Genomic DNA, 16,307 nt, shown 5'->3' on the forward strand with positions numbered 1-16,307 from the left:
GAACAAAGGCATCTTTAGATGTGAACAACATGAACTTCCTAGCAGCACTTACACTCTTAGGAGAGGAACCCAACCAAGGCCGTGTATGAGCAATACAAAGACTGCTCCCTTTCCTTACTACCGATACCTACCTCGGTATGCTATGAGCCGCTCCGAGGAAGCGCTGAGCACAGATGATGCAAGTCGATTTGTTCCTCAGACACAGCTTGCTCGCCATCTAATGGACGCAGCCCTGAATTGAAGCAAGCACGTCCACCTCCGGCAAGAGCCGAGCAGCCACAGGATGCCGGCAGTCACAGCTCTGCATCGAACATTTTGGCTAGGAGCAGATCAAGCTCAGCATTGCTAACAGCACCGCCTGTTCAATTCCCCTGAACTCTAGATTTGCGTAGCCAAAAAAAAAAAAAAAAGCATCGTTTTCTACAATACATTCCTCCTAGTCTCCAAACATGAGCCACAAAGAAGAAATCGGGTTATAATTCATCTAATGTACAGCAAGAATAATTCATGAAGGGAGACAGCTGAAATACAAATCACAAACGTCCAGAGCATTCATCTCAAAGACAAAACCATCACCCCATGTTAACAGCCTGGAGAAGGAGAGTTTATAACAGGCCTTCTGTAGCTCCTTCGATGCCTTTCCCCCATGAAGTACAATGAATTACTTACAGGCTTAAATTAACTATCTGATTAAGTGCTCTCCTTGATCAGAGAGCTCAGGATCTTACTGAATTGAACTGTAGGTCTGTTACGGCTCATGTGCTTTGAAATCATCTCAGGACAATGAACATTACGGGATAAAATGATTTTGCACTTGCTTGCATCAGTTTAAAAATAGAGCAACTCCATTTGACTAATGGAGCCACATCAGGCCAAGAGGTCCTGTTTTAAAAACTTCTGAATGACACTTTGTCAGTTTGACTCTGCTTTCCTCTCAGCTGCACTGATGAAAATACTTGAAGAGCACATGCCAGCGGAGGACCAGAACATCTCGTGTTTAAGGATTTCAATTCAGAGACACACTATTCAAAAGACTGGGAAAAATATAACACAGATATCAACCAGAAAAAAGGCTGATATAATCACTTTAATTTCCTGTTGAGATGATTTTATTCCAATGAAATAACTCTAAATATGGCTTGGCTCCACCAAATAATGCACTATGTAGATCTTTTTTTCTTAATTGAGTTAAATGCCTGCTAATGACCATGGGGAATGAAGCAGGCCACAGCTGGCTATATCATGCATATGCAATGGGTACTTAGCCACAATTTATGTAATTAGTTACAGTCATATTAAGCTGTTTAAAACACATGTTAAAGATCTAATGATGAGCTGACGTTAATGGGTCATCACAGCATACTTAAATAGTTTCCAAATAACATTTGCATAAGCTGCTGATATGCAAAGAGGACGCTTCAGAAAACAATTATTCATTAAAATCAGTAATATTTTTACGTAATAAATATTTACTCAAAGGAATATTTCCAAGCATGTGCTTTTTCAAGAGAGATTTCAGTGGTGCAATTCTCTCATTACAATTTCAGAACTCTAGAAAGCTGACAAGTTAGTTAGGAATTTTTTTGTTGCTGTTACTCAAGTTCTGAAGCTTAAATGCCACAACTGGCCTCCTGCACAGGATAAATACAAGACACACTCAGCGTTAGTCCACAGCAGTTTTGCTAAGAAATCTAAGCAATTGCCTTTGGCCAGTGTGAAATCAACTGCAGGATTGAAGCCAAAAGCACAGACTTTGCAGAACTACACCCAGGAACAGAGGCTCAAGCAGCCTCAGCCCCTGCCTGGCCACCTGTGGGAGTCCACCATCACCTAACCCAGGTGAGGGTCAGATGCAGAGAGGCAGAACAATCCCAGCTCCCTCCACTCAGTGATCCAACCTGCCCAGGCCCCTCTGTAGGGCCTTCTTACCCTCAGGCAGGTCAGTGTTTCCTCCCAGCTTGCTGCCATCTGCAAATAGTATCTCCTATAACACTGCAGCACATTCTCTTCGCTTGCTGAGTTGTTCCAGTCCTGGTCCTCAACCTTTGCTTCCTGGAGATTTTCAAAGCTCAACCAAAGTCTAGGATAACCTAATGCTGAAATCAGCCCCACTGTGACAGAAGATTGGATCAGGTGAGCTACCAGGTTCCCTCCAGTCTAGGTGATTCCAGAGAGGCTTACTGCTTGGGCTGAAGTAAAAGGAGCTCAAAGACCGCAGCATGGGCTCATCACCAAGAACAACCCCTTCACCTCTGTTGGCTATTCAATTCATCTCATTAAAAGTAAGCTTCGAAAAAGTAATCAAATCATTTTAATTCCTATCAGTTCAGAAAGCTCATGTGATAAATAACCACAGCTCATCTCCTGCTTTCAACTCACCCCCACAGCAGCAGCAAGCACTCTTTAGAGCCTCTAAGAAACAATCCCAAATGCACAGATGTGAGCATTCAAATACAGCAGCACCCAAGTTCAGTGCTATCGATAAATCTAATAAAACAAACTCCTAATTGAAAAAAGCATCTCACTACATTCATCCGGAGCCCTGGAACGTTCCTAGAGGACTGCTGCACATAAGCTGAAATGCAAGAGCAACCTGAACTAATTTGCAAAAATGGGATCTCATTAAACCATTCCAAATTTTGGTTGTTTACTACTTCCAACAAACCAGTAACATAACACAATGCTGAACACAGCAGGAGATTGAGAAGCTTCTAGTAAGAGAACAAAACAAAAGCACTTGTATGAGAAGCTCAAGAAGATTTTTTTTTTCCTGCATGAATTTGTAAATGTATGATTTATACCAAAGATCAGAATATTTGTAAGTTAAGAGCTGGATTTGTGTGCCAGGATTTAAGTTCTGCAGTCACAGTAAAACTACACAGAACTAAACTACATAGAACAACACTGCTGATAACTATGATTGCAACATTACATCAGCATTACATCGCAACAAAAAGGAAGTACAGAAAATGCTTCTGAGTGCTGTACACACAAAATCCAGGAGAAGAAAAGAACACCAGTATGACAACACAAAAACACGAAACAATTTTCCTTGCCATTGTTTCCGAACTAACAGCTGATTTCAAGGAGGATACGGGTCAGTAGGACATCCTCAGTAAAAGTACACCTATTACTTCTGATGTTCATTTCAAAAGTAAGCACTGTTAGACCTCCTAGTTTAAGAGGAACAGCAGTCCTGCCATTTTCCACCTGTTAACATTTTCCCTGTTTTCTCTCAAGCATTTCTGGCCATTTGTACAGAAACAAGTCAATAGAAGCTATTGCTGCCACATTACGGATTCTTCCCAGATACCTACGCCTCAGCACTAAGGATATCCTTAGAATTGCCTCTCCTTGTTTTCTTCCCCCTTTTCTCCACCTCCCTCTACTTCATTCCACAATTCCATTATTCATTTAAGTCTCTATTTTCCTTGCTTTCATAATCTACTGCACTAAAATCTTACAGAAGGTCACATAAAAGCACTGAAAATTGTTTGTACTTGAGGACAAGAAGCTAACATGAAAGGTCAAGAATAACAGAACACGATGTTCAGTAGCCCTTTAAGTTATCTACATTTGCTTACAAAGTGAAAGGAACTTTAGAAATATACATTGTGAAATCCTCACAATGCTTGAGAGTGCATTAAATATCATAATAACACTTCTACCCTGCTATGGTCTATATGAACTAATCCTTATCACTTCTTCCCAACACGCATTAAGTTCAGTAAATAGCAGAGTAAGCATTAATAAAATATGTGCTAGTGCAAAACGAACACACCAAAGCCCAGGTGATCTCCTACAGCTCCACAACATTCAGGGAAAATAAGAGAGATGCTCTGCCCCTCCCAGGAGCGACGCACTGCTGTCACTGCAAGCACCAGGAAAGGAAAAGCCTTTCCACATCCTCATCCAGGTACCCGCTCCCTGGAGTTGTCATCTCAGCCTGCTAGGGAGGTACATCCTTTCACTCATTAGCATACATTAACGCAACAGTAACTGGGCACAGTCTGCTTCCAGAGCTGTAAAAAACCTTTCATACATGGGGCTGGGAAACGCAGTGCGATCCTTCACCCTGTGAAAAACAAACCACAAACAAACAAACAAAACAGCCACAGCACACCGTTTGTATGAGCAAACGCTACCTACCAGAAACACAGACTGCAGACTCGAGCCCAAAATAATTCACTCTAATTACAAGACAACATTATAAACTGGACTATCACAGAAAGGTGATGAACACAATAAATACCAGAAGTATGCAAAGACTTTACCTGGGAGGGCGAAGTCTCACGAACCCCTCGGCGCAGCATCCCAGCGGTGCTCCAGATAACGCACTGCACACTCACTTTTTCCCTGGAAGGTAAGTTTTGGTTCTGAGCACGTAAACGCCTCCACGCGCTCAAAGGAATGTATTTTACAGCTCCCAAAGCCTGATACCCCCTCCCTCACCAGAGTCCAACACGGAAGGCTACGGTCCAAGTCCAGTTTCTGTTGCAGATCCCCCGCCATTTTATTGCTGCAATAAAGCGGCGGGAACGGAGAGAGACATCCAACGTGCCAGTGTGCGGATCGCGCCCCACGTGCACAGTGCCGAGTTTTAAACACCCGACATTATCACATTCGCACGAAGTCCTTCCACATAGCGCCGCCCGGCTTTCCCCCGCGCCATTCCCACGCGTCCCGCCCCGAGGAGAGCTGAGCGGGGCACGGCCGTGCTGGAACCGCGCGGAGCGGCACGAAGCCACAGGGCCACGCGGCTCCGACTCGGGACAGAACGTTCCCGCCCTTGGACCCGGCGACCTCCCACACCTCACAGGCGGGGCTGCAGCCCGGCACAGAAGAAGGCATCCCCGCCCTCACAGCTCAGCCAGCACTGACTGACAAAACTTACAGAGCCTCCCCGTCACGGCCCTAAGGATTTACCTATAACGGCACGGCCGCCTCTTTCAGGCCGCGCTTCGGGACCGGAGCGCTCCGAAGCCCCCAACCTCGAGGCCGAGGAGGAGCGGCCAGAGCTCCCGCCGGCGGCGGGCGGTGCCCCAGGTGGAGGTGCTCGCGCCGAACCCCGCCCCGCCGCGTCACGGAGCTCCGGCCCGCCCCGCAGCGCTGCCCGGCTGGTTCCGCAAGTTTTTGACAGTTTGTGAGCGGCGCAGGGCGAAGTTGGGTCGGTTCCGGCGGTGCGGGTTTGCGGCCGAAGCGCTCCGCGGAGAACGAGGCTGTCCCCGCCGGCACCATGTCGCGGGACCCCGAGGAGGTGAACAAGCTGACGGAGAGCACGTACAAAGTGAGTGCGGCGCGGGCGGGGATCGCCGCTTCGCCGCGGGACGGGGCGGCTCGCGGGACCGCCGGGCGGCTGCGGGCGGGGGAGGGGGAGCCTCTCCGCAGGGCAGAGCCGGCGGGGACCGAAGGGCAGGCTGGGCCGGGAGCGCGGAAAGGGAGCGAGCCTCTCCTTATCCTCTTTTCATGAGTAATCTCGCCCATCCCAGTGTGCCAGAGCCTGCCCGGCGGTCGCTTCCGCGCCGCGAGCTCGGGGCGGTGGCACGCGGGGCTGCTGCTGCAGGCTCAGGGCACGGCGGGCAGCGGGACCGCCTGCGTTCGGTGCCGCCCCGAGATCTCCAGAAAGCCGCGGCGCCGCAGAGCGGCTTCCTCAGAGGCGGCTGGGGGCTGGAGGTCGCGGTCCTTCGCCTGAGCCGCGCCCCGGGACGGGACGGCGCCCGGTAGGGCCTGAAGGCTGAGCGAAGGTGCCGGCCTGAGCCCAGGGCTGATCCCCGGCGCTGTGCGGACAAACCAGCGCCTGCTGGAGCGGGCAGCCCGCCTCGCGTCGGCAGGATTCTAAACTTTCTACGAATGCCGAGTTAATAGCAGAATGAGAAGTATTCTGTATGTTGGCAGCAGACACTTGGACTTTTCCTCCCCACGAACAGCCCGAGGCACGCGGATTTTAATCGGGCAAAATGCCCTTAGAAACCTGCCCGTCAAAATCCTACTTTTGGTTGCGTGGCAATTGCAGCCCAGGATCCAAAGTCTTTGTTCTGCGCGGTGCGTTGTGCCACGGAAAGCACTTAATTTTGCAAATGTATTTAATCATGCAAATGAACTTAGAGCTGCATTTGCAGCTTCGAGCCCAGAAGAAAGCTTTGTGGGGATTCATCTATTTTCCTGTTTACCAGACCTTAGTGGCTTACTATCAAATGTTTTCATATTTCTGAGGGTGTCGTTACGGTTTAAAGGTCTCCAAAAGCATTGACCAGAGTACTTTGCTGTTTTGTTGTCCTCCAACACACTAAAGTCAACTTTACTCTTTTGGGAAGTCCGGTTATACTGGGGCCGTGGTGTATTTTCTATTTAATTTCTCTGGACTCAGGGATCCAATTACTGCAAAATTACTTGAAGGAAAAAAAAAAAAAAGAAAAAAAAAAGAAAAAAAAAGGATTCCTTGGCTATTAATGTTGTCCTCTAAAATGAGTGAAGGTCTTCTTAAACAATCTGCTGCTTTGTGATATCGGTTACATTCACGGCAAGGCCATAAGCAAACACACATTATATTTTTCTCAGGAAAGCAGGCTGTAAATACAGCTCACAGAAGAGAAGCTGACTCCTCGGGGCTGTGCTGAAGGAGTGCCCTGCTCTGCCTGTTGGCTTCTAGAATGTAGCTAAAATAGTTTTACAGAGGAAAGAAAAATCTCCTGTGTGAGTGCTATAGAACAGCTTTTAAAGGAACGAAGAACTCTAAACGAACATCACCGTTTACTAATACTCAGTACTTGCTTCCTCACAAGTATTCCCCTTCTTTCTTTGTTTATTTTTATTATTATTATTTTTAAACTAATTCAAAGGGATACTTAAGCAACCATCAAGAACACAGTAATGTAAAGTTCATACTGAAGTGTGATGGAGTGTCCCCTGTGTGGGTATTTCGAGAGGTCTGGTATGTTGCATCACATAGCCAGTGCTCACAGGCCTGGAAACCCTTCTGCCCTGCCCTCATTACAACATGAAACTTTATCCAGGTAAGGTATGAAGGCTGTTTCAGGCAGAGAATATATCTGGGTCTATTTTAAAATAGTTACTTCTGTACAAAGATTAAAATCTGTAAAATAATTCACGAAGGCAGAGAGAACTACCCTGTGTACTCATTGTCTGCTGTGACTACAATTACAGCTCCCTCACTCAGAGCAAACGATCCCCTCTGTGCCGTGCTTCCTGCCCGCTGAGCATGCTCCGTGTTGTCCCATACAGTGTGTCACTGCTGCTGCACACTGTCCCAGCAGCACAGCACCAACAGCACCAGGCCCGTACCCGTAAAACCAGCGGCGGTATTTGTTTCTCCTACCAGTAAGAGGCCTTGGTCTGACAAAACCGGTTCAGTGTAGCGCATCTGTGTGCCGCAGGACCAAACGTGGGCTTTCAGCTTCTCGAAAAGATCAACCTGAAAAATAGCAGAAAATGAAATTGAGTGCCTGGCTTGGCGTGTTTGCCATTTCTTTTTTCTTACAATGATAATCCACCAGCTTTATTACATACACAGTAACCCGTGTTATACGTAGCTCCAAAATACACCCACAGAAGGCATCGAGTGGCTAAAAGTAATGCCTTTGTATGTTTATCTTAGTCATCCTTTTTGTTGGCAACAACATGGGAAAGTGAATACCTCCACATTTTTTAGCTAACCTGACTGAATAAACAGCATAACCCACAAATATGTGCGCACACCAAAACGAAGGCTGACATTTACTCTTTATGTAATACCCAAAGAATCACTTTAGCGCACGATAGGAATGGCACGTGCCAAATGAAGCCCGAGGGCGCGGGGCAGTGAGTCAGGAGGAGCTGGGCGGGTTGCTGGGCACTGCCCTGCCCTGGGAGCCCCGGCACCGCCGTGCTGCTGGGGCATCGCGGCCTCCGCAGACGTGTTGCTCTGTGACCCGCGGTAGCGGCGCTCCCCGCTGTGTCACCGCACTGCATTTTCCCTGGCAGCGGGCGGTGACACGTGCAGAGCAGGGGAAAGGGGGCAGAGGATGGAAGTGCTGAGCTATGGGCCCGTTGTTCTGCCCGTGTGCTCCGAGGGCTGTGCCCAAAGCTGGCGTGTCAGCCCTCTGTGGTGAACCTTCTGGAATTCTTGGTAATTCACAGGTGTTGATAACCTTGCATTTTAAAGACTTATTTCTCTACACGAATGTAAATTTTACCCAGAAGTTTTCATTTCCACCCCAAGTATGTGTCTTGCTTGTTCCATGGGGCACAGTGCTGTTCTGACTGAGCAGAGCCATGTAGAGCCGACTCGGTAAGCTTGCTTCATCGGGATGTTTCTGATCCACTCAGTTTAAAACCTTGACTTCCCCATTTCTGCGTTTAAAAAAGCCTTGCCATTCAACTGCCTTAGGAGAATTGCAGTTCACCCATGGCACGCTGCAGGGAAGGAGCTGCTTTGAATCACTGCAATATAAATCCAAATTTGGGGGTAGAGGGGCCCCAGGAGGTCGTGTGTTTGTAAAGCCCAACTCCAGCTTAGCACAAATTATCTATCTTGACCTTACTTGTATTCTCTCCCAGGCAACATATTCATAAACTGGAAATATTTGTATTCAAAGCATACTGATGGGAGAGACATAAAGCTGACTAATAACTAGTCATAAGAATTGGCCTTTTTGAATGAACAGTCATCCTGATTTTCTCTCATTCTGCTAGACCTGTTTTAAAACAATGTGAAGCTAATGTACGACTGAGGTGGCTTTACATGAGATGTGTTGAGTCCAGCCCTTTTGAAAGCTTTTTTTTGTGGATTTCAACACCGAAAGCAGGGAATGAGATGTAATAATGTACAAAAGAGAGCACGTTATGATATGCTTTCTATAGGGCTTCCTGAATCTCCTCAAGAAGGTTTGCAGATTTAGTGCAGCAACACAAAATACTTAAAAAAAAAAAGCTGTCTTTTGTAAGTGAGTGAACAATATGAGCAACACTGTTGGTGTCTGTGCAGAGGTTAGCTATGAATAGCTATGTGCTAGTCATACAATTAACATTAGACCGACTTTTCTGCGTTCACGTTGTGATTTTGGATTTCTAGCTGAATACATTGTTACCCACTCTTGCCAAAGTGGCTGCAGGATGTAAGCTTGAAACTCCAGCAGTCTGAGCATTGTTGAGCAGCGCCGTACCTGCTGAGCCATTGTGCTGCGAGGTGTGTCTTCATGTGAAAAGCAAAGCTGCACACTTACAGGAAGGCACTTTTACAATGGCTGTCATTTGTTTTGAAGATTAACGTTGTTTGTATGGCTATCAGAAACTGAGGAAGATACAATACTTATGCACAACTTGTGGAAATATAAAGCTTGCTCCTCTTCAGGCAGCTCCTTTCTGCCAGCTTGGTTAAAAAGCATTGGTTTCTTGTGGCAAAGAGCACACAGCAACTTTTATGTTAGATCATACGATGGCTGAGTGATGTCAGCGATCAGAATACATTCCTCTTCAGCTCTTTTTTCAGACGATTGTGCCAACTCTAATATTGGCTGCATAAGAAGATGTTTCCAGTTGCCCTATTTAAAAGTGTTCCCCTTCATTTCCATTCATCCTAAATAATAGAAAGCTGTAGGATCTAATCACGTGCCTTCTGTTCTCTTCCAGTTAATTATTCTGTTCACGAGAGCTAGTGTATCACTAGAATATAGGACACTACATCAACAGTGAGCAGGCCTGGGCTGTGTTACTGCCCGTGCAGCCAGATGATGCCATGTGAACGACTTCCTCAGCTTTTTTTCTTATTTTGTCATGTCTAGTTGGGTTGAGACAGAGGTTTTGTTTCAGCGTCTCTATGCACCTTGGCAGATAATAAGACTGTGAAGTTAGCTGACAATTAGGGCAATTTGAAGTTACTGGTTCTGTTGGGCAGAAATCCTTTGTTCCTCTGACTCTGCTTGTTTTCGGATCTGGCTGTGCTGTACGACCAGCAATACTGCCCTGGGGTTCAGCCCCCATCATTTTTGTGACATTTTCCTTAGACTGTAAACAAGGGAGGCCGTAAAACAGTCAGACATCATTTGAAAATTAACATAAAAATTGATTTCTGAATAGCTTTTTTAACTGTGTAACTTCTGAAGTTCAACAAAATATTACAACCGTTTGAACTGATCATAGAATCATAGAATGGCCCGGGTTGAAAAGCTCTGATGTAAAATATCTTGGCATTACCAATCTGCTGAACAGGGAGTTGCCAGGCTCCCTGTTCTGAAAAAGTGCTCTGGGCATTGCAGCCTGGAATGGCACTGCTTTGAAGACAGCAGCACTCAGCTGTGTAAAGAGTGAGCTCTGGAAGCAAGGTCAGGTTTTGTTTGCTCTCAGAATCCAGCCTCTAGTAAGGACAAAACAATTGTCCTTCTCTCTATTCTTCTCTGTAATGCTGAGGAGAAGAAAAAAAAAATCAACTAAAAATTATTTCATTAGATTGTTTCCAGCGGGGAGAGGGGAGAAAAGGTTTATGTCTGTCAAACACAAACCCTTAGGAGGAAAGAGCTGAGCCCTGTGCAGTGCTGGGAGGGCCAGCTAAGCATGCCCCATGTTAAACCAAGCAACTACCAGAGAAATTTCCATTGCAAAACTTTTCACTGATTCTGAGGCATTCGTGTCTAGAAACTGGTCAGATACTTCTGCTAACAACAAGCCACTGTGGCAGCACAGGGACTGAAAAACTTCCAGAGACCGCCTGGTCTAGCAGAGAAAAGGTCCTTGAGCTGTGTGCTTCCAGCCACCGAAGGCACGGAGCCACACGGCGTTTCTTCATCGTTCCCAGCAGCTTCACACACAGAGCAGCTGCGATTGTGGAGCTGTGAGCTCTGCTGAGCCGTGCCGTGTTTCCGCAGTGCCGCCAATCTGCGCTATGACTGCCTGCCGTGCCTCAATGCAGCTACTGAAAATAGATCTGCGGGGCTGGGCTGCAGGGCGGGGAGCTGCTGAGGGCATTCTTGCTGGGTTTTTTTCCACTTCCTCCTAAATGAGAACTAATGAGGCATGTGCAGTCACTGCTTGAAGTCTGAATTAGAAGATTTCAAGAACACTTGAATCTTAACCCCAGAATTATTAGGAGACTAATTCAAAAAAATCAGTATGTGAAGGCCAGTAATCAGGACATTGCTATTAAAATAATGGGGTTGGTGGCAGCAAGGCTTCTGACTTCTTGCTGTGGGGGTGGGGCAAGGAAGGGCGGATCTGTCTAGCAGGAATATGATTTTCAATACCAGGTGGAGATTTGACGTGGCACTGGGATTCCTACCTGCCGTGTGTATGCACATTTTCCATGTACGCCCTTCTCCTCCCCCGGATCCTCGGAACACAGGGCTCTCTATCCTAAAACAGTTCCATGATTTGTCCATTCTATTCTCGTGATTCATCCGCTCCATATGCCAGCAGACATCTTCCTTAGCACGCTGCTGGGAAGGAAAAGCAGAAAGGTGGTAAGAGGAAGAAACACCCCATAGAACAGAAGCACCCGGGGTTGGACCAGATGATCTCCAGAGGTCCATTCTGGCACAGCAGCACATTTCCAGTAGCCAGTTAAGCAGCTGGGATGGGAGAAGTGCTCCCAGATGCTGGAGCTTGAAAGTTGTCAGAATAGCCGTTGGCACTGTTGGCCCAACCTGAAACACACATTCCCAAACCATTTCTGGATGTGGTTTGTGAGTTAACACAGACCGAGGGCCTGGGGACAACAGGGAGGTTCGCTTGCAGTGATTGTGTTTGGATAGGTAGGAATTCAGTGACAAGAAAGCAATTCCCGTTGCTTTAAATTTGTACAAACAAAAGCAACGGAGCTAATTACTGGCACTGCATGTCCACTGCTGATGTCATATGTATTATCAGCACCTAGAAGCTTTATAACCATTCACAGAATGACAACATATGTTGACAGAACAGCTCTCTAGCTGGGGGAAGCAACACTGTGGGCATTAAATCAATACTGAAGCCCTTCCTTAGGGGATGTTGTCCCTCAGTGCCATCAGCCTGAGGTGTGTCAGTCTGTAACGTCATCCAGACCCAGCAATATTACACATGCAGGTGCCAATGAAATACATAATGTGATTAGGAAGTAAATACCTGAAAGCATTATTTCACATAAAGCTCACACCCAGAAAAAGTCAGAGAAAACCTTTTTTCATTCTACAAGCATTCAGTACACGTAATTTTCATTGTTTCTTTTGCATTTTCCCCTTTCTGTACATTTCTGATGTGTTTTACTCAACCTGTCAAAACATTACTGTTGGAATCTGAATCTCTTTGCTTTCTAACACTGACAGGAGTTCATCACGTATGGCCCTACAATCAAAACAGTGAAGTTCAATCTGAATGACCTCTCCGAAAATAAAACACGTGTGAAGGCATTCCTGTGCTTTCTGTGTCCATGCATGCAGTACATAGAAATAATTACGTTCTGTTAGTTGAGGAACAGACAGCGGCTTGATACTATTTGGCTGGTTGTGTGTCTTATATTTCTTGTAAACAAAATGTTTGTTTTGAATTCCTCAAACTCGAAAGTCCTGCTGTGCAAATGGTGCCAGAGGGACAGGAGCTGTGCCATTACAAAGTGTCATAAGAGCAGGCAGAATGACAGGACGCCTTCTTGAAGGATCTCATGATCTTACAAAACCCCAGAGTGATTCCATGGCTGCAGTTCTGTTAGGAAAGGTCTGGGAAAAGAAGGTCTAGAATCTTCAGAACCATTTTAAACAGGGCCACATTTTCACTGCATCTCTCCAAGAACTATGGCTCTCCCAATAAAAAGCAGCAGTTCCAAACCGGAGCAGAGAGAACTGCTTCCTTTAAATGCTACCTGTAACTTGGAGGACTTTGCAGTTTGTTTTGATGTGTTAAAACAAAACAAAAGTCTTCTTAGCCTTCTCTAATCAGGTACCTGGTTATTTTTTTTCTTCCCCTTTTCCCCACATTTATTTATATGGGGGGGGAAGGGGCTGCAGCGTTCAAATCTTGCACCGTTATCAGAAAATTCTTGTTAATTTCTGACTTCAGAAAACAATTGGTGGAGAACCCTTTTCTTCCATGGTTCTTTTTCCATCACCTCTCATACAAGGAAGATCTATGCAAACTTTCCTTTCATACTCAGCATCCTTCTATGTTATAAACAACTGGATTCCTCTTGAGCCCCACTTAAGCCCAATTCTTCTAGAATTCGTTGACCATGAATGCTCCATTTCCATCCACCATGAACTCATTTCTCCCTCCAACTCTTCTACTTGTCACCCACCCACAGACCTTTCAGACATGCTGTGCATAACCAAGTGGCACTGAGACAAATGCATTTCTCCACTGCTGACTTCCTTGGCTGTAACATGAACTTTCTGTTTCCTAGAATGTAATGGAACAATTCAATCCAGGACTGCGGAATTTAATAAATCTCGGGAAGAATTATGAGAAAGCTGTTAATGGTAAGTCTTCAGAATGTTCATTTCAGTAACAGCACTTAATTTTCATTTGATTAATTCTCATATTGGTTATGAGGTTTGTGTATCAGCTTAAATTCCACACTGAACTTCATGCATTTATTTAAAAAAGGCACAAACGTCTTTTTTTATTTGGGAGGGGAAATTGGATTTTGGCTGAATTCAAGTGGTGTTCTGCAAAAGCTGCATCTCAAAGGCTTTCCACTGAGCTACTGCAAAAAAACAAAACAAAAACAACAAACACACCAATAACCCTGAACATAAAGTAACCATAAAGTAACCTGTTCTAAAATTGTAATAGATCTAAAAAAGAATTCACATCCTTACCTCTGTTCCTCCTCCACTGCACACACTGCACTGCCCAAGTAAATAAGCTCATGAACAGAGGAATTTGAGCAGGCACGAGTTCCAGGAACGGATTAATTTTTCCTTCTGACCCAGCTCCATCTGAAGCTGTCTTCCTACTGGAGTCAAAAATCAGAATCCATCCATTTGGATCTAAGGGCATTCATTATACACTTTCATTATTGACTTCTGAGAAGCTGTTTAGATAGAAAAATGCTTTCCAAGCCTGGGCCCTAGATTCCCAAAGCTTGCACTGTAGGACCTGTAGGAGCTTGCTCTTCCTCACTTCCACAGACCTGTTGAGCTGCTTGATACCATATTAAAGCACTGTGAAATCTCCCCATTTTGCCTCCTTAAAGCCTGTGATGTGCCTTTCCCCTATGTGTAAGGTAGCACTCTGAGAAATGTGATACTACAGAAGTCATGCATAGTCAAACAGACATTGAAATTTCTCTTCATGCAAATTTTAGACCAGACTTGAGGAAAAGATAAAAACCAAAGCCTGCTGGAGATGAAAATAAGGGAATGTTGATTTGTTTGCAGTAAAACCTAAGCTCATTCATTAGCAAATAAGTTTACCCATTATAAGCAGTACCAGAAATAGCAAGTTTTCATGTTGGGCTGAAAGTTACACCTGTTCTCGAGAGCAGCTACTTTTCATTCTTTTCCATTGATAAGTTATATTGCCTTTTTTTCCTTCCCTTTTTTAACTGGAATCAATTTATCGTCAGTAATTCATGGTACAGCAGTGTACAGCAGTCCTGGAGAGAGGCTGATAGGTTTTATGGTCTACCTCTTTGAGCCTAGTTGAGAAAGCATATCTAGTATCAATGCTTCATTTTATGTAAGCGATTCCAACAACTGCTGAGGAAGAGCTCTTGGGGCTCTCATACATGTTAGTATGAATCACATTTTCTTCCTTTCTTAGCACCTATGCTAGGAGATGAGATTGACTCGGGGCTATCTTGAGAAAACATTAGATAGGTGGAGTTGGAATGACATAAGCTCTTTGTGAATGCATGGCAGCCCTATCAGCAGCACAGCTCTGTTCAGAAAGTTTGGACATGGCATCCCTGAGAGAAGTTGCTTTCATCCAATGTAACGGGGCTTCAGGAAAAAAATTTCATTTGGAAGAGTTGGTGGCTTCTCAGCAAACATGCTGCTGGGTAACCAAAAAGGCCACCTCTGCTAGTAAAAAGGTATCTAACATACTTACATTGGCAATGCCATCCCTCCCCAGAAAAGGCTATTCTAAAGTCAACAGCCAGCATCTGCTTAGCTTGCACTCTGGGTAAAAAATTAACTACTATCCCCCCAAAATTTAAAGATACACTGCAATCAGTATTCTTCACTGCTATTTCCAGTAAAGCCTTGGCAGTTTTTTTCCTCGTAACGTCTTACATTTGTAGAACGCAGATCATTTTTAGATACCATGGCCACACAAGGCAGGCACTGCATGGTGCAGGGGAAGCTGTTTCTTACTGCTGTCCTCACTGGAGTTAGGGTCATGTTTTGTTCACTCTGGCAAAGCAAGCTTTGCTGTTTAAGTTGGCTATAACTAAGAAATGATTAACTGCAAATAATTGAATCCTCAGCGGTATGTAATAAACACCTATTTTTTTTTCCTGTAAAGCTAGAAGTGAATGATAAACAACAAAACTGTGGGATGGGGGGGAAATTGTCCTGGAAAGGGGGAAAAAAAGTGAGAGTCCAAGTGTGAATTCAGGTGTGTCCACCTGAATGGGAAAGCTGGAACTAAGTAACAGGCTGCAGCTTCAGTGCTTTGGAGCCCTATCTTGCTGACACCTGGTTTCCCAACTTAGCAGATAGCACAGGGACTTGAGTAAGTTTTCCCAACAGTAGGATTTCCTTTTTGGCATACTGTGTGTCCTGGATTCTAATCTTTCATAATGCCATAAATTAATGAAAGAAGATGATATTTCAGTTTTTGTGTTTTGTTTTATTCTCCCTTTAAGCTATGGTAGTGGCTGGAAGATCATACTACGACAGCCTTGCAAAGATTGGGGATATATCAGCGGATTCGCCTGTTTCCAAAGAGTTAGGTAAGTGGGTTTGTAATCATCTTTTTTTAAACTACATCAAAATATAAACTTTGTTTTGTTTTCCTGGTGACTTTTCATAAAAATGATGTAAAGTAGAGAGGTACTGGGAAAAGAGCATTGTACATAGCCAGGTGGGATTACACTGCTTTAAAACACGTTATTTCTCAGGCCACTCACACCAGATCAATCAAGAACATCACTAGAAGTTCTCAGATACTAGATATTACTATTCTAGTTCAGTTTTTGAATGAGGAAATGGAGAGTCAAAGATGGATTAATTTTACATGAACACTGTAATGCTATAACACAATGGGAAGCACAGCAATGACAGCAGGCCAGCAAGGTCCTAGGCTGCAGCAAGTGAAGGTTTGCTTAAATGCAACAATGCAACAGCTGTGGGCACAGGCATAAAGAAAGAAGCTGCTTACCTTCAGAAGGCCTCAAGTAT

General features: G+C 45.0%; 1 protein-coding gene across 1 annotated transcript in view; it reads left to right on the top strand.

Moving 5' to 3' along the window:
* The first annotated feature begins 5,129 nt into the window (after positions 1–5,129).
* BAIAP2L1 (BAR/IMD domain containing adaptor protein 2 like 1) overlaps positions 5,130–16,307 on the top strand; it is a 33,546-nt gene continuing 22,368 nt past the window's right edge. The window contains exons 1-3 of the mRNA XM_042828288.1: positions 5,130–5,287; positions 13,361–13,436; positions 15,773–15,859. Of these exons, the coding sequence (XP_042684222.1) occupies positions 5,237–5,287; positions 13,361–13,436; positions 15,773–15,859 (214 nt within the window). The 5' untranslated portion in view covers positions 5,130–5,236. The remainder of the gene's footprint in view (positions 5,288–13,360; positions 13,437–15,772; positions 15,860–16,307) is intronic.

Source organism: Centrocercus urophasianus, unplaced genomic scaffold, assembly GCF_019232065.1.
Source record: "Centrocercus urophasianus isolate 14NV4802_14NV808 unplaced genomic scaffold, USGS_Curo_1.0 seq_29, whole genome shotgun sequence".
NCBI lineage: Eukaryota > Metazoa > Chordata > Aves > Galliformes > Phasianidae > Centrocercus > Centrocercus urophasianus.